The sequence below is a fragment of the Calidris pugnax genome, unplaced genomic scaffold, assembly GCF_001431845.1.
Source record: "Calidris pugnax isolate Ruff unplaced genomic scaffold, ASM143184v1 scaffold68, whole genome shotgun sequence".
NCBI lineage: Eukaryota > Metazoa > Chordata > Aves > Charadriiformes > Scolopacidae > Calidris > Calidris pugnax.
In genome coordinates this window covers 3787723-3806404 of record NW_015090921.1, presented here as the reverse complement: position 1 = coordinate 3806404, position 18682 = coordinate 3787723, and the positions used below count along the sequence as shown (strand labels likewise).

The following is an 18682-nucleotide window of genomic DNA, read 5'->3' as shown; positions in this document are numbered from 1 at the left end:
TCCGGGCGGGGCGGGCTGCGGCGGGGGCTGCACGCCGTGGGGGGCGGGGGGGGTGGCTTTGCGGGTGTGGGGGTCACAGAGCCCCGGAGGGTGTCGTGCAGCGTGGACCGAGTCCCCCGGGGGCTTTGTGAAGTTCAGCAGGTCCCACTCCTGCATTTTGTGGCTGCATGTGTCAAGCCGGGGGGGGGGGGGGGTGGCATTGCGGGTGTGGGGGTCACGGAGCCCCGGAGGGTGTCATGCAGCGTGGACCGAGTCCCCCTGGGGGCTTTGTGAAGTTCAGCAGGTCCCACTCCTGCATTTTGTGGCTGCATGTGTCAAGCCGGCTTGGAGTTGTGCGAAATTGGGGCACCTTCCCGGTTTTGTGGTGTTATTACGGATAAATGGAAGAGGACTTAGGTTTTTTTTGGTAGTGGTGGTGGGTTTCGGCTCCAGAAATATCGCAGCGTCGCACTGTGGGCTTTCTAGCTTCAGCTGATATTCGGAAAAACATCCTTTTCCCCCACATGTCCACTGAAGCTGACATTGAACAGAGGTTGCCAAGAAGTTGAAGAGGTTTCTAAGTCTGGCTGGAATTGCCTTCCCCGTCAGCTGATGAGCTCTCATTAGTTTCCACTTTTGTAAATGCCATCTTTGTTCTTGTTCTCCTCTCCTCTTCTTTTGGGCTCCAATTTCTAATATAAACCCCAGGAAAAGTACAAAGCCCTTTGAAAGGTTTCTGCTCTTCATCCGATACAAAGGAACACAACAGTACATGACAGTATAGATCAGTAGATTAGAGATGGGCTTAAGTCAGACCAGGAATGAGTCTTCTAATGTGTCATAGTCTCAGGGGTTCTTAGAGGGAACTCTAAAACCTTAGAGGGAGCATTTTGTTTGTCTGAATGTCCCTCTCTAAAACCTTAGAGGGAGCATTTTGTTTGTCCCTCCAGTTGCTCACTCTTACACCAGGAATTTGCCTTGAACCTCTCCAGACTCTTCCACTGTCCCTTGAAGGAAACGAGCTGGGAACATGCTGCTGTTCAGGGTTCAGCAGCCCTTTGGGAACAGATGGAAGGAGCCCTCGAGTCCTCCAGGGGAAAGATGATGGCTCTCTCTGCTCTCTTTACACTGATGTGTACAGTTTGGGCTCAGAAAGGCTTGAAATTACCATAGTTATTAGCCTCCTCTCCAGAAAGTTGAGACACTCCCCGATGAGCAGCAAGGAATTTGAAGATAGCTACATGTAGGCTTAGCCCTGCTCTGACGTCCAAGTACTAAGCCAGATTTACAACTGGTAGAAATCAAAGTCATTAAAACCAGGTCTTCCAAAGTCCACTTTTTGCTTATTGGGAGGAAATGGGAGAATAGATATGTTTCCCTCCCCACCCCTACTCTTAACCTGGATAAGCTTGAAGAAACACCCTCCTCGGCTTCACAAAGTACGGTTCCAGATCCATTTCAGCAATTTCAGCCCCGTTCGCTCCACTCCTGGGGAATACTTGCAGTTGGAATTGCCAAGCAGAACTGAGGTTCACAGTTCTACATCCTAACCCTAGTTCTGGTCCGTGGGCTGCAATGCCAATAACGAGACAGGAGAAAGTATCGCCTTATCAGGGAACGGCGCTGGGACTGTGACCCAGCCACATCTCTCTGGGTGCCACCTCCGCCTGGGTGTCACTGCCAGGTGGAGAAGCCTTGAGTGAAACATGTACCCGGTGACCTTTCTCCAGCAGGCCATCCTGTTCTGCCGGCCCCTTCGCTATTGTACCGAAATCCAGCCTCATCCTGAGGGTGTGGACCTTGCGAGGGCGGTATTTGGAGGGCTGTCACAGAGCTGCCAGCTTAGCTTAGGTTAGCAGCAGGTACAAAAAAACCCTGTGCAAGCACTGGAGCAGCAGGTAATATACATGGTGCCTTTCTTCTGAAGCCTGTAAAACATTTCAGAGATGCTAATTCCTTCTCCCAACGCGCTGGTGAGACAGAAGAAACCAGATACTAGAAAGGCAAATGCCCAGTGCCTTGAAGATCAAGTCAGGATCTAGCAGGTTCTTTGATCAGGAACAGGTTTCTCTTCCTCCTCTGGGGCAAAGATATGGTAAAAACCCAACCGTTTCCCAGTCACAAGGAAGAAAGGACTTTCAGCTCCGCCGCGAGGAGTGGCGCTGTGGTGGACGCACCCACCCCTTCGTTTTTCCTTCAGTCTTCCACCAAATTTCAGTTCATCTTTTGTCTACGTCTCCCTCCTCCCCAAACTGCTTTCAGGGAGAAGGAGTGCTCTCCTCCCAAAACTTGTGTTAAACCCTTCAAGTTGGGTTGTTTCTATCACTTTTCTCACCTGGCTAATTACTTTAAGAATCACAAAAGATTGATCCTGCTTCTGGCTTGGTTTTGTATTGGTTATCTGGTGGTGGATTTTTTTAACAGAAAGGACAATAAAGCCTCCTTCCTGGGCACAGTAGGGCGTTTTGCTGGCTTCAAGTGTCAGCCATTGTCACCTCAGCCAGGATGTCTGCCTCTATTCACCAGAGCACAGCCCCATCCACCTTGTCAGGACTTTTAAGGGATTTCCAGCTCCCCCAACCCCTTTGTCTTTTTCCGCGGTTCCTCGCCAGTCTCTGTGGTGTCTGTCTGCTTAGACATCTAACAGTTTCATTCCAGATTTCCATCAGAGGTCCTGCCAGCCCTCAGTCTGAGTCAGCTGATACCACATGAAGGCTTGCTGTGATTAGGGAGTGAAATGGGAGCAGACCTTACATGTGTAACTCAGCAGTTTTTCGGTGTGTGGATAGTCTCTGAAGGGGATTTCACTCTTCACTGTTTCCTTAATAGCTTCTTCATTTCAAAGTTGATTTTAGGTCTTTGCTTTTCCTTAACTGGGACACTTAGGGAAATGCTTCTCTTCTTCTCTTCTTTTTTTTTCTTCCCCCTCCTCCCCCGGCCTTTTATTTAAGGTCAAATTTCTGGCCTGGATGGGAAAAATCTTCAATAGCTTGTTTAATGGGGACTGATTTGAACTTCCACCCTGGGCCATGAGGCTGGGAACAAGTTGCTGAAGTCCTCAGTTTGTGTTTATCTACTTTCTTGGGGTGTGGAAGAAGAACAAGCTGTTCTCAGGGCGCCATTTGGCTCAGGGCTCTTCTTCTCCAGGGAAGCAGTTGTCCAGTAATATGGAACGAATCTTTCAAAATACTGGAGAAGAGCCCAAAACACCTGAGGGCTACCCAAATCAGGAAGTCTATTGCAAGTCTCTTAATGTTCCTGGTGCAAACCTCAGCTGTTTCAGCGAGGCTGGGGAGGATGCTCAGCAAAGAGGACAGACTTGAGTGACTTCAGCGAGTCTGCTCGTTGGGATAGAAACCAGAGTGCTGTGGGGAAAAACCTGTATGAGTGTAGGTGTGTGTGCTGGACGACTCCCTTAGGCTCAGCCTTGTTCTCTTTCTCCTACAGTGCAGGTCCTGGTGGATGGAGCCCCAGTCCGGATCCAGCTGTGGGACACCGCTGGACAGGTAAGCTCTATCAAAGCAGCTGTTGGCTTTGGTCCTGTGGGACGGGGGCTGTTTGCAGGCTTTTGAGGAAGGCAGCGTTTAACTGGGAAGGAAGGAAGGAAATGCCCTAGTCCAGGATCAGGCAGACACAGATGGGTGAACCACAGTCTTCCTCAGCTCTGAAACTTGTGCCTGAACCATGGCATGGCCACAAAGTTAGCATGATGCCCTGCCTCTGAGGCTGTTGCTGTCCTAGATAACATGTGGAAAGGCCACTGCAGCGTCATGATCTTAGAGTTCAGTCCGATGAAAACCTTTTTTTTTAAAATTATTTTTCCCCTCCATTTTCTACAGGAGGACTTCGACTGCTTGCGCTCGCTTTGTTACCCCGACACCGACGTCTTCCTCGTTTGCTTCAGCGTGGTAAACCCAAGTTCTTTCCAAAACATTACTGAGAAATGGATCCCCGAGATACGAACTCACAATCCCCGGGCACCGGTGCTGCTAGTGGGGACACAGGCAGACTTGCGGGACGATGTCAATGTCCTCATCAGCCTGGACCGCTACCACGTGAAGCCCGTGGCCCGGCCTCAGGCAGAAGGTCTAGCTGACAAAATCCGGGCTGAAGCCTACCTGGAATGCTCAGCACTGACCCAGAAGAACCTCAAAGAAGTTTTTGACATGGCCATTGTCAGCGGTGTTGAGCACAAAGCACGGCAGGAAAAGAAGATGACTGCCAAAGGCATCAAAACTCTCTCCAAGTGCCGCTGGAAGAAATTCTTCTGCTTTGTCTGAAGAGGGGAGGAGGAAAGAAACACCCGAGGCCAATATTGGCTCTGCACCTTCTTGGAGTGACTGCTCCTATGGCCCCAGCGAGGAGGGTATGATAAGCTCCTGGGCTTGGAAACCTGGCTCTTGCTGGGTTACAGAATCAGATGCCTAGGAGACAACAAACTGGATTTCCATTGTGCTGGGATGTGGAATGGTCCAGGCAGCTCTAAGTACCTGCTGGCCATGTCTGTAGTGTCCCAGGCTAATGGGAGCCTTTAATACACCAAGACTGGGTACCCCAGAACAAGCAGGATCCTTCCATTGTTCAAAATAACCAGTTTTCTCTCTGAAGCTCACACGCTGATGGGGTCCTGATGCAGCATAATAAACGTGAGGGACTTTTGAAGGCTGCCTGTGTTTTGGCTGATTTACAGGCTTGGCAGAGAGTAGGGCAGGGGCAGTTACAGGTGACTGCAGTGTGGTCAGACATGGGCTGCCGAGTTCGTAAGGTGAGACTTGGGTTCCCCCTCTGATTCTGCTTGCCAAAATAGCTAGAAATCACTTGGCTGTGAAAAAGCAGTGCTCTTTCTTAAAGGCCTTGTATTGTGAGTACCTTTGAGAAGGTTTTCCCTAAATGAAGGCCATTAGCAGGCTAAAGAGAAAACACACTAGGAGCTACAGTAGTTCTTTAAGCAAAACGTTCTCTGAAGAGGACTCTGCACTCCAATGGGTGCCCATGCTGTAGCCCTGTCTTAAGAGGTAGTCATGAACTTGGGGACAGTAGTTCTTTAAGCAAAACGTTCTCTGAAGAGGACTCTGCACTCCAATGGGTGCCCATGCTGTAGCCCTGTCTTAAGAGGTAGTCAAGAACTTGGGGACCTCTTTTGAAAGGCCTTTTTGTGTGTGTGGTGTTTTGAGAGAAAGAACGGGTGAGGAACAGCGCTGAGTGGCTCTGTCTGTCCTGCAGAGACCAAATTGTGTGAGCAAAGAGTTTGTAACACTACCAAAGGGTGAAATGTAGATGGAGAGCCATGCATGTAATGAAAGAAGAAGGGAGAAGGAAGAAAAGGAAGGGGATAAAAAGGAAAAAGAGGTGGAAGCGAGGGAAATGGAGAAGGGAAGAAGAAAGAACATTGATAAATGAAAGTTGTGATTCTACTTAGCTGAGATGCTAATATTCAGGGAATCTTGTAGGGAATCGGAAAATTTGCAAGTGATCTCAATTTCAAGGTAATATTGTCCATACATTAAGTTCTGAATCTAAAGGAGGGGGTTGTAAGGAGAGGGAGTTCCTCTTGGTCAGTAAAATCCTCAGTTTCAGATCTATGCAGGAGAACAGAATTTACCTTGTACTGTTCTTCCTGAGGCTCCAGAACAGGAACAGAGGGCTCGGGGCTTCTTTCTGTTGTGCTTCCCTTTCTTAAAAGTCACTGCTTGATCTGCTGAAATCAAAAGCAAAGGAAATCCATGAAGTTCCTGCCAGAGGAAAACGTTCACTGTGTTTGCTCTGTTGCCCTCTCGCCTGTTTCTCAGGAGATTGATTTCCCCGTGAGTCTACTCACATTTTATTACAGAACTCGCACCAATTTCTAAAACGTCTTTCACAGAGACATTTCTTTCTGGTTTATGTAGCAGAGACCGCGACAGGTCTGTCAAACAATGCTTTCAACACTCAGGGGTTTCTCTGCATCTGCCCATGGCCCATCACTTTGAGGACACTGGAGTAATGTGACAGAAGGGGATATAGCTGTGGATTCTTTCCCTGGCACCGAAAGCAAGCGTGCCTGAGCTCGTGGGCCTGTAAAAAACCAAATGCACTATGGCTCTGGATCCAAACAAATGCCTGCAAACATCTCTCACAACCACCTCTCTTTGTGGCGGAGGTCCTGTAGTCCCCAGGACATGAGACAAGCCTGCTGTCTCCCTGGGCAGTATCACAGTATGAAAGAGGTGGGCAGGTCTTCTTGCCAAGGGAAGTGGCCCACAGCCTTGGAGCTGCCTGTAGGGTAAGGCTTAGAGACCTGGGAAGGATGGTGAGGCAAAGAGAGCTGAATGTTCAAAGGATTCCCCCAGCTGAAATGCCATCCAGGTCCAGTGAGGAGTCCTGAGAGATGGAGAGGACAAAGGTGGTAGCTAGAAGTGGCTTGTCCTACATGCCTCTAGGTGGGACACCACTTCTCGATCAAAGCTTTCACTCAGCAACACATCCCTGTGTGTATTTCCTACCTGTGCAGGCACCTTTGCTGTGTCACTAGTTTGTCTGATGGGTCTTTATGCATTTCTTCAGCCTGTGAGACCAAGGGCTGTGTTGTGAGCTGCTAAGGAGCACGCCGTACCCCTATGGGGCAAATGCACGGGTGGGAAGAACACCAGCCTCCCCTTCTGCTGGGGAGAGCAAGGGTTGTCCTGCAGTAGCTTGGTATGAAACAGGGATTATTTCTTTCTGGAAAAGAAACTGTACTGAGAGCTGCTTTCTTCCTCTGTGATTGTGTCTAATATTTGTTCAAATAAATTTTTTTTAGTGTCTGCAATATGTGTTTGTAATTTTGTCAGGGCAAAGTAAGCTGGGCTTAAAGATGGAGGAGGTGTTACTCCATCTTATCGACAAAAGCGTAAGAGGGAAATTGCCCCACTTCTCCCTCCATGTCCTGACCCCCACTAGCAATAGTAAAAATCCCCTCATAGCTGAAACCTTTCAAGATCCTTCTGTTGCCTCAGTTATTCTCCTCTCTGCTCAGGGTGGATGCTGCCAAGGGGGATGGAGCAGCAAACATCCAAGGCTTTCAGTACCTCTCCCCATAAGCCACCATCCAGGGACCAGTCAGGAGGCCCTCCCAGCGCCCTCTGAGACAAGCCCATGTAGGACTCGCATTTGGAGCCTTAATAACAACACGCTGCCCTGTCATTAGGCTGGTGGGTTATTTAGCCACCAGCCTTATTTAACTTAAATTGGTAGTTAAACCCTACCCAAGTGCTGAAAAATTTTGTCTGTGCCACATAGGATGCAAAGGCTCCATCCAAGATAGCTCACAGAAGTCATCCTTTAGCTTTAGGTAGGTCATGGCTCTGTCCTGACCTATCAGGACATATATATATATATATATATATATGTATTTCTCCATATCTGATATCTGTCCACATCTGGGGCTCCATAGCTGCTCCAAAAGCTGGGGGATGAGGCTGCTGGGGGAGCTCAGCAGAGAGGCAGGAAAGCAAATAGACAGTGCAGCAGAGGTAATGAGCAAATGATTCAGAAACTAGAAGGGTATAGGAAATTACTGCTGATAAAACGTGATTTGGGAATTGCTTTCTTTCTTTTTTTTCTTTCTTTGACAAAGTCTGAGACCACACTGTCCTCCTGCAGACTGCTGGTTGCTAGATGTAAAGCGGCCTGTGGGATTATTTGGAGCTGGCTCCCAGCTTCCCAGCATTAAAGCTCACAGGAGAACCCGTGAATGGAAATAGCAGCAAAGTGTGAATTAACTTTACAGGGGGGTGAGTCATCCCACTGAGCCATATCCTGTCATGTGCACAATGAGCACCCTAAAACTCCCTGAAACCAGCGAACAAAGCAGAGCTCCTGGGGGTGGGGGTGAATCTATCTATCTCATTAAATGGTGTGTCCTACCAAAGCCACCGAGCCATCTTTAAAGCCTTGCTCTGCTCCACTCCGTGGTGCAGTACTGGACCTGTGCTCCTACCTGGCTCTGGTACAGTTTGGGCTTGTTCCTGCATTGCAGTGCTGCTTGACCAACCTGTATTTTCAGATGATGCTGAGAGCTGAGGAGAGTTCCTGGGAGACCGTTGCTAACACAAACCACCCCACCAGGCTTGGGGGAAGGTAGCCAAGCCCATTACCAGGCCAGCACAATTCCACACGAGCATCACTTAACTTTAATGCCAGGAAGGATCTTTATGATTAGTTGATCTGACTTGCTCCATAGCGCAAAGCTCAGCATCAAGTGCTAAAAAAAACCAAACCCAATGTTTCTGTAAGATAGAAACTCTCTCATACCTTCTTTCTTGCTCAGGTCCCTGACTTGGATCCTGGTCAACAGACTCCTGCATCCAGCAGAGTAACTCAGCAGGGCTTTCCCACTGGTGTAAGCCACACACCACGTCATGTAATTCTGCACGGAGCCGGTGTGCTAGATGCCACTCTCAGCTGCCATCTCCAAAGGAGCTGAGCTCAGATGTCAGCAACAAGGAACACGGGGTGGGAAGGCCCCTTTTGTTTCTTTTCTCTGGAGGTAGCACACCCTAAACAGGCTTAGCTGTGCCAGAAGGTTCCCAGCTGGCAGTGCTTCCACTGAACCCTGACTGGGAATTAATCCCCAAAATAATACCAAGTTTCGTCTGACTCAGCACAGCCTCCTTCCAGCGCCAGAAGGGCAAGGCTGAAAGGCCCCTTCAGGAGATCTTTATGTCCCGTAGGTTACATCCTACTTCCTTTGAAGGGACAGGCTGAATTATTACCAGGTCAGGAGCTGAGTCCAGTGGCAGGGACCTGGCTGTGCTTGAACCCTGTTGAAATGCAATTACCAGGGAATGACACCCTCCCCCATTTCCTGAGAGGGGTATGATTGCCTTAACAGCCTTATCACATTCTTAACACCCCCCAATTTAATCCTCAGGTGCTAATTGCCTTTTTTTTTTTTTAACTTCTGATTGCTATTTATCAATTAAGCAACCATTTCCAGCTTGGAAGCAGGGCCTGGTTTGAGTTTTCCCAGCTACAGCTGGGACAGCTAAGTAGCCTATTATTTTGATTTTGCTCCTAATGCCTTCCTGCTCCTGGTTTGGGCTAGATTTGTCCCCTCTCATGGTCCTCTGTGTGGCCTGGCAAAGAGCAGTGTGGGAACAGCAGAGGGGTGGGAGTGAGCAGAGGCACTGATCAAACAGGCACTGGCACCACAAGAAGCGTTTGTCCTCTTGCACCCCGTGCTTCGATCAAGCTGCTGCTCTTCCAACCTTGCCAAGAGTCCTCTGTGGCCAGGAGACTGTCCTTGGCCTTCCTGGTCTGCCTAAACATCATTGCTGTCCTTTACACAGCCAGATCAGAAGGCTGGGACACCTCTCCTAGGAGGACAGGCTGAGAGAGTTGGGGTTGTTCAGCCTGGAGAAGAGAAGGCTCCAGGGGGAACTTACAGAAGCCTTCCAGTACCTAAAGGGGCTACAGGGAGATGGGGAGGGATCAAGGAGTGGAGCAATAGGATGAGGGGGAACGGTTTTAAACTGAAAGAGGGGAGATTTAGATTAGATATGAGGAAGAAATTCTTTCCTGTGAGGGTGGTGAGACACTGGAACAGGGAAGTTGGGGGGGCCCTATCCCTGGAGGTGTTCAAGGCAAGGCTGGATGGGGCTTTGAGCAACCTGCTCTAGTGGGAGGTGTCCCTGCCCATGGCAGGGGGCTGGAATGCAATGATCTTTAACATTCCTTCCAACTCTAACCAGTCTGTGATTCTACACCATTACAGAATCACAGAATCTTCTAGGTTGGAAGGGACCTTAAAGATCATCTTGTCCAACCATCCATTGCCCCTCTTGGAGATATGCTCTGTAGTGGGTCTGGTAGATAAAAGCATTTATACCAAGAAACCACTCAAATTTTACAGTATGGCTCCAAGACTGCTCTCCTTGGACTGGAGGACGTTGGTCAAGGCCCAGCTCCCAGTCTGCATCTGCTCCCAGAAGAGGAATCAAAGAGCTGGCCCAGCCGGCACCTGGGCCTCCTGGAAGCTGCTTACTCATGCCTCTGCCGAGTCCAGCCCTGGGCTCTCCGTTCCCACCGTATAAATACAGCATTGTACTTGCAAAGACCTTATTGCACAAGAGAGCAGGGTATGTTTCAACGTATCCCTGAGACAGGTTCCCTCGGCTGAAGCCCCACGTGATCCCCGGTTCCCAGGGTGACACCATGCCCTTTCCAGCTCCCGGACTGTGCCGCTCGGCACCCAAACTCGTCGGACTTGTTCTGGGAGAGCAGGAGGAGATGTGGGTCCCATCCTCCCCCTCCATCCCCTCACCTCCAGCGCTGCCCCTGGGGCAGTGTTGTGAACTGAAATACTCTGGTTTCTGCTGCTACGGAGGAACATCAGGTGCGGGGAAATTTGGCTCGGGGACAAGTTTCACCACCAGCCACCGAGCCAGGCTTTTCTTTCCCATGAGATAATCTTGGGCGGGGCAGACAATCTCTTAAAATTAAAATACAATGAAAATACACGGGCTTCCCAGGGTTTGGGGGTAAACCTCTCTTTCCTTGTTTTCTCAGCAAGCAAGCCAGGGCGCTGCTGAAACCTTCCCCAGGCTTGCGGCGCAGAGGGCAGCCACCACTCAGCCTCACCACCGGGCATGGCTCTCTGGCCAGGGGATGGTCCCACCGCTCCCCACAGCCTCCAGCCTGCAGCAGAAGACCACCTGCAGGACCTGGTGCTGCCGGTGGTGAGGGTGGGAGAGCTCAACCTCCATGTGGAGGCACCTCCGCAGCCCTGTAGAGGAGGATGGAGCAGGGAGAGCATGGTTGGGCAAGTCAAGCGCAGATGGCAAAGCCCCCTTCCCAAGGCACCCCGGGTGGCTGCACTGCTGGCTCTGTGCTGGTGGTGTGGTGGCATGGGGACAGCCCTGGTGGTTTCTGAGAGGCCAGGAGCACTTGTGCTGGTGGGTGCCATCCCCACTGCTAAACCCTGGAGGGGGCTCAGCGCACTCAAGTCATGGCCCTCCACCTTCCTCCACCTTCCCCTAAGTGTCTCGCCCTGCCACCGAGCTTAACCCTCTGCTTCTCCAGGTGAACACTTGGTTAGGTAGCTCGGTGGCAACAGGGACACAGGGACACCAGGTTGCTGGTGGCCAATGTTGACACCCCAGCCCTATAGACGGAGGTGCCTTCCCATCCACGGGGGAAAGTCAGCATCACGTGCGGCAGCATCGTGGGAGGATTCGGTTCTCCCGGCAGGAGGCTGCATCCCTGCAGGGCTTGTTGGGAGAGAGGCTGGGAAAATGCTGCCCGAGCGATGAAAATGGCTTTGGGGCTGTATTGCAGAGCCCCAGCTCCTCTCCTTTGCTGGGAGAGCGGCGTGTGCCTTGGGGATGGCCGGTGCCCCGCTGCTGCTGCCGGAGCGGCTGGGACGGCTCTCGGCAGGGCTGCCGGGAGGCAGGAGGAGCACCCGGCTACGGGCAGAGCTTCAGAAACTGCTCATTCATCTTCCCTGCCAGTAAGTCAGAGAGTGCCCGGGGCGGAGGGATGACGCACGGCACACCTGAGATCATTTTCATGGGAATAGACCCGTGAGAGACAGCGAGAGGAAGAGTGCCCGAGCGATGAAAATGGCTTTGGGGCTGTATTGCAGAGCCCCAGCTCCTCTCCTTTGCTGCGTGTGCCTTGGGGATGGCCGGTGCCCCGCTGCTGCTGCCGGAGCGGCTGGGACGGCTCTCGGCAGGGCTGCCGGGAGGCAGGAGGAGCACCCGGCTACGGGCAGAGCTTCAGAAACTGCTCATTCATCTTCCCTGCCAGTAAGTCAGAGAGTGCCCGGGGCGGAGGGATGACGCACGGCACACCTGAGATCATTTTCATGGGAATAGACCCGTGAGAGACAGCGAGAGGAAGAGTCGGGGAAACTCTCCCAAGCGCTTCAGCCGGTGTCAGCATTCGCCGGGCAGATTTCACAAGATAAACAAAAGCCTTTAATAACCGCACCGGAGGGAGGCTTTGAAACCTCTGGGGAACCTCTGCCAGCAGAGGAGAGCGGCAGGTTCCTCACGGCGCGCCAACGCCACCAGCCCAGCCAGAGACTCGGCGGCCGCAGAGAGAGAAAAGGCTTGCACCAAACCAAACCCTAAAGATGCGAGTGTGGGTACCCAGGCTGCCCTCCCAGCTGTGGATAGTAATATGCACGCTGCTATATATAGCACAGATGAATATTCATTCCTCTGGCTAAGGGGTTTTAATAACGCGGAGCAGATGAAAGATGTCAGCCACCCGGGAGTATTACCTGGGCAGCAGCGTGTAATCTGGAAGGGGAGGGTAGGAGAGGATATCTAACGTTGTGATATCTTCTATGGGATGATTGCTTTGATTTCTTATAAGCCAAAGAGATTTGTAGAATAACAAAAGTTATTAGTGTCTAACAGTAAAGTCTTCCATGTACGAGACTCCTGTCAAAGCATGCTAAGCCTGAAACACGGGGACTCCGTGCTAACTAATAAAATACAACCCTACCTTGGGAGGAACAGGACAATCTGCAGCACCTGGCTGGTTGCCTTATGAGTACCAGTAACAGCAGTGTCCTGCCTTTCCATGGAGTGCATTTATTTACCATCTCCAAACATCTCTTTTCACATGATACAAACACTGCATTAGGTGCTGGGAGAAAGGGCAAGTTTAATTATAGTTCAGGTCACCAGAAACCTGGACGTGCTAACCCAGGCTTTAACATCATTTCCCTGTGTGGTTTTGGGTGAGCAACTTTCCCTCTTCCTTTTGCAAAAGGGAGCTCCTTCCCCTCCATGGGGTGTGATACACATTTATTAACTGGCATTCACCAGGTGCCAGAGCAGAGAAAGGATTATTGCCAGGAGCATCACAGTGCTTCTCTTCATGGTCCTCAAAATGGGACAAAAGCTCTGAGATGTGTCCAGACACCAGTCTCAATTCTTGTCTTCTGTGAGTTGCCAGAGAGATCTGGAAAACCAAACACTGTGATTACAGCACCAGCTCTGGGATTCATGCAATTAAGGAAGAAATTCAATATTCTTTTAGAGCAAACGTCTCCAACCTTCAGAGCTGTTGAAGGAAACAGGAAACCCCATGGTCTGGAAAGTTAGGAGATGATTAAAAGGAAGCCCTGTACATATTGCTACTTAATTGGTATATATGCCACCTTGGTGATGTGACAGGAGAGGAAGAACAGGAGAGGAAGAACAGGAGAGGAAGACACGTGGTGTCTTCATACAGCCGGGACTATCGAGTGCCCAGGGAAAAATAGGGAAACATAGAGGTGAACCCAAAATGCAGATTGTGGAACATTTGTGCCTGTAGCATAGGCAGAGCTATCTGAGCACAGCCACAGCCCACGTGGATGAGGGCCCACCACGCAGGAGAGCTGGGAACCCAGCAGCAGCAGGAACTGTTCCCGAACAAGACTCAGAATTAGCTTTACTTATGGATGGAGAAACAGCATCCCACCCTCAGTCTGTCACGTTGTAGAATGGGGAGAGGAGAAAGAGGGGTTCTGGCTATCGAGACACCTCTGTGTAGTTTAGGAGAGAAGATCAGCAAGGTGAGAGCAGCGCATGTTTCCAAGCAGGCCAGCTGTCAGGCTAAGCAGCTGGTGGCCCAGGCGAGTCCTGCTGGGCTGTCGTGGTCCCTGACGTGGCTGGATGAAGCTGGCTGACCACCACCAACCTCTCATCACACTTCCTAACCAAGGCACAAAAAGATGCACCCGAGGAGCTTGAAGCCCGCCCCCTGCCACTTTCTGTCCCATTCCCTTCTCCCTCTTCCAGAGGTGGGACTGGAGCAGGGCTGCTGAGCACCAGGAGTGTTTGTGGAGAGGGAACGACACACTCTGGAGTCCAGCCTTCCTCCCACCTCATCCAGACTAACAGTCAGCCAGGAAAGGGGCAGCTTTGCTTCTGCTAAACGTCAGCCCTGGCTTCACTGATGCCTCCCTTCTGTCTTTTATTGGCACCCACTGGGAATCTGTGGCCACATCTGTGGTCTAAATAATTACAGCCTCCCAGCAAGAAAGGATGAGGGGGCAGCACGAGCATTTAAATGTTGCAAATGGGACTCCACAGCAGGCACTGGTTGCTCTTCCCTAAGCTCTTTTCTATACGTCAAGGAGCATGAAAGAGTAGGAAGAGACCGAGTCCTGCTCTCAATCCTCCATCCTAGAGCATGGCTTTATTGGTAATTAAAAAGTACATCTCAGCTTAATTTTCTTCCCACACTTGGCTGTACTCTATCTTACCCCCATCTCAAAGAGGCACGTCAGTCCTTTCATATCCTCACTGGAGTTCACAGAGGTTTGCCAGCATTAATCAGAGGCAATTACCTCTGCCTTCTTTAGGCAGGGATATCAAACCTGAGCCTAGAGTGACTCATCCCAAGATCGCTTCCCCTGCAAGGTTCTTCCAGACATCTCCTTTGCCTGGAGACGTCAGCTGCCTTTGGTCATTCCATGCCTGGGAAACTCTCCTGGCAAGGAGCACACCCCAACTGCTACCCGGCCCCGTGTTCTCCACATCCCCGTCTTTTCATCTCGTCTGGAGGAATTGATAAGAGGGTTACACGCTGGTGCTGGCCAGGAACTGTCTAACTGACATTTTCACATTTTGATAGATTAGCTTTTTCCAATGGATGTTTGGGGGGAAGAGTCCTGTTTTGGTGACCACCCACTGCAATGGGCTGCTGGACCACTGGCTGCTCTTGGCAGTGGGTCTGGATGAACCCTGGAGCATCCCAGCTACGCTGACCACTCCTGGCTCTGACATCTCCAGGATTTCCACCTTCCAGCTGAGAAGAAATGAGTTGGAGCTTGAGCCCTTGCAGCTCAGATGCCCTAAGAGCCCTGGCTGGAAGGGGATCCATTTCGAGATCCCTTGGCTCTGTGGGAAGGGAGACCCTCAGAGGTGAACAGACCATGGGAGACCCTCAGAGGTGAACAGACCGTGCTGCTTCTTTCATTTAGGAGAGAAAGGACTCGTGGTTTCCTAGAGGGAAAGCTTTTTGTCCTACAGAAATCCCAGTGTTCAGTGTTGGTCATAACACTATATATCTATACTATATTTTAATTTATCTAAATATTAGCCAGAAATATTCCAAAGAAGTAGAAATAAACATGCCAGAGAAGAAGTGGAGTTTCAGCAAACTGTAGCACTTGGAAAGAAAGTGAAATCTATTGACATTATGCACAATATGAAGTAGAAACTTTGTTACCATTAACGTTGTTATTACTTACTAATAAATGTTTTTGTTACTAAGCTCAGCCTGCCAACACAGACCCTCTGAGAGCGTTGCCTGTGAGCATCCTCCCCACTGAAGCCTGCATCAACCTCGTAGAGATCCTGACTGCAACTAAACACTCAGGTGGCCCCGGCCCACCGACCTGCGCTCCAAGCAAGCATTTGCAGGAGAGCAAAAGAAATCTGGTGGTTTAGAAGGGCAGAGCCTTCCAGCACAACCTCTCTGGCTGGGTCAGGGAGCAGAGCATTTCATATCATGCCTCCAAATGAGCTTGGAGTAGTTTGAATGATGGGGGCCTGCTGGGACAACTCCACAAGGATCCCTCCTATTTCTTCCCTTCCCCTCCAAGCAGCCCACCAGCTGGGAGATCTTTCTGCTGTTCTCAGTGGTTTGGATGCACCGTCTGTGGGTCTGGCTTTGAGGAGGCTGCTGTGCAAACACACCAGATTGGTGTCCCAGGGTGGAGAAGTTAAAGTGAGCAAGAAGGAAAACAACTGATTGAAAACAAACCACGCTTCAATAAGCAGGTGAAAGACACTGAGAGACAATCTAGTTTCGTGCAGAAGGGCCAGAGCCCTCGAAAACCCAGGGAGCTGGAAAAGGGCCTGCTCCCAGCAAGGGCTGGGAGCTCCTGGGGGGGGACTCACCCCACAGGTGGGGTGCTGCCCCCGGGGTCCTGCCTCATGAGTGCTGACTGAGCAGGGAGCGATTGCTTTACGCAAAGCACTTCCCTGTGAAATAGATACTGCTCGGGCCGTAAGGAAGCTGCTCGGCTCTCATAGGCATCAGTGATGGAGAAGTTGCATGAGAAGAAGCTGGTTCTGGAGTTGGCGAGAGCGGCTTGGTGAGCACCCTGAAATGGCCGGGGCTGGCCGGGTGTCCCACAAAGTTTTCCAGATTGCACGGAAACGCAGATTCGTTTTCAAAGGCTGCAAATCTCTACTGAGTAAGCAGGGAGGGAAAATGGGCATGAGGCAAAAATGCAAACGTCTTCTTTCTCTGGAGATCTTCAAGACCCGCCTGGATGCAGTCCTGAGTGCAGTCCTGAACGCTCTAGGCGTTCCTGCTTTAGCAGGGGAGTTGGACCAGATGATCTCTAGAAGGTCCCTTCCAACTCTGACAACTCTGTGATTCTGCAGGCTCCTTCACGACACGCACAGATGTGCTCGACTCCTGGCAGCACAGGCAAAACAAACAAGCTGTCACTTCCATCTCAGGCACTGCTGGTGACAGGGAAAGCTTCTGATAATAGGGAGAGGTTTCCAATGAGGAAAACAGCCCTTGTTATTGACTGGCACTTCCCTTTCTGCTGAAACCTCTTTTAATCTCCTTAGCCAGTGTGTACATCCCTAGCTCCTGGTCTTAAAAGGTGGACAATAGCCTTCTTACCGGTAGCAATTACCCCTGTCTTATGAAGAGGACAGGGACATGAAAAGCAGGCTTGTCTGACAGGGCAAGCCTTTCCATCACAGCAAAACACTGCGGTGCATAACAGGCTGCAACACTGTTTTGGTGCCTATTGTTCCTTTGCATAAAAGCCTTTGAACCGGAGTTAGTAATTATGGGAGCCGCACTGCGCGCAGCTCCTCAGCTGCTGATATGTTTATCAGTGCAGCATCAATCTGACTTGCTTCCAGGAGGTTTAGATGGCACAGGGTCATGCTTGCATCAGCTCATAAACTCCTGGGAGCTGGGATGATCTCTTTCTTTTCATACCTGTGAAGCAGACAGCAGTAGTGGAGTCCCCGTCCCTGATTTAAATAGCTGCCTCAACTCAGCAATGGCCATGTGTAAGGCTTTAAAGCTTGGGGACTGGAGAGGCATTGCAAAGGTGCAGTTGGACTTGGAGGTTGGAAACAAGAGGGGCTTTTAAACCAACAAATAGATCTGGCTATGCTAAAATATATTTTGTCATGAAAACACAAAGGTTTGCTTTCCTCTCACCTTGTCTGAACTTTGGCTGAGTACTGCTGGCAAACAAGTGACTTAGAAACAGTCACCGGCCACGGCAGGATCCTCTTTGGCATCTGCCCTTACCTGGGAGGAACAGGGATGCTTGGGCAGCAGGGCAGTCCCTCTGATTTGTCCTAGGGTGAATCAGCAAGTCTCAGCCTCATTAGACACCCTAAAGATTTCTGAAATCTTATTTTGTGAGATGTATTGCTAATCCTATGGAGCTAGAAGATCCAGCGCTCTAACCATCAGATATGTGAATTACTGTAGTTTGGGATGAACTTCAAGGAGGGGTTGAGACATAGCCACTGGCTTCCCCTGCACTAGCTTCTCAGCTTGCTGATGCCAGGGGTAGAAGAGCAACTTGCAAAAGATCAATTTTTGACACAATTTTAATGGGTAAAAGCTGGACAGAAGTCAAGACAGGTTGGAAAGCAGAAGTTTCTTGGAGATTCAGGAGAGGTTTTCAGCTGGAATGGCATGAGGACAAACCCCTCCTGTTGAAGGCTGAGCATGTCTTGCTTATGAAAACTACTAGATTACAAAGTTGTCTAAAATAGAAGGTAAGTAAGTGGACATGAGTCAGGAGGCCCCTTCCAGCCCTGCGTTCAAAAGCAGTTTCAGAGACCTGCCGTACCTTACAATTACGATCACGCTGGGGATGGCTCCCGAGCTTTGCCCAGCTCCACAACACTCATCTCTGTGAGAAATTTGGACCATGCTGTGTGCAACACGTATTACTCCACTCTAATTGCAGCACAGGCAAGCATAGACTTGGTTTAGGAACCAAACACGGTTTGTCTCATTGCTTTCAGCGGCCAGTTTTAAGAAGCACCCGTGCATCGGCTCTTCCCTTCTAGCAGAGTCCTTGGTCAGGAGCCTGGCCTCACTGATTTCCAGGGACAGCTGGGCAGAGAGCAGATTTCCTTACTGCTTGGGCTGGGACAAAGACTCTGCCCCTATTAGCCACCCACAGGTTTGGGCTCACCAAAATTGGCCCAAGAGACCCAGGGATGGAAGCACAGCACCTCAGCAGACAGCCCCAAACCCGTGTCACAGAGGCAACAATCTGGTCACGAGGAGGTGGCTGGTCAAGCTCTGAAGGTATCGAGGAGGAGTTGTTTTGCCCTCTGCTCCAAGGAGATGAAAGGCACCCTGGAGAGGACAGTTTGGTTCAGCTGTGTTGAAAAGCACCATTAACCCTGGGTGAGAAGACAGCCGGGTCATTCTTACCCCAACATGGCAGCTGGAGATCTCCTACAGCTGGGAGCTGGAGTGTGGGTCTCACATAGACACACTGGGGTGAACACGTCCTTAGCTTGAATTGTGCTGTAGGACACTCTTCTGAAATTAGGATATTAGGAAATTTCCTGGATATTAGGAAAAATTTTTCCACTGAAAGGGTTATCAGCCATTGGAATGGGCTGCCCAGGGAGGTGGTTGAGGCACCATCCCTGGAGGTGTTCAAAAGACGGGTTGATGTAGTGCTGGGAGGTCTGGTTTAGTGATGGTGTTGCTTTGTTTGTTGTGT

General features: G+C 50.5%; 1 protein-coding gene across 1 annotated transcript in view; it reads left to right on the top strand.

Annotated features, from left to right (window-relative positions):
- RHOV (ras homolog family member V) overlaps positions 1 to 5009 on the top strand; it is a 6040-nt gene extending 1031 nt beyond the window's left edge. The window contains exons 2-3 of the mRNA XM_014950127.1: positions 3427 to 3485; positions 3819 to 5009. Coding sequence (XP_014805613.1) covers positions 3427 to 3485; positions 3819 to 4259 — 500 coding nt within the window. The 3' untranslated portion in view covers positions 4260 to 5009. The remainder of the gene's footprint in view (positions 1 to 3426; positions 3486 to 3818) is intronic.
- Positions 5010 to 18682: the final 13673 nt, after the last annotated feature.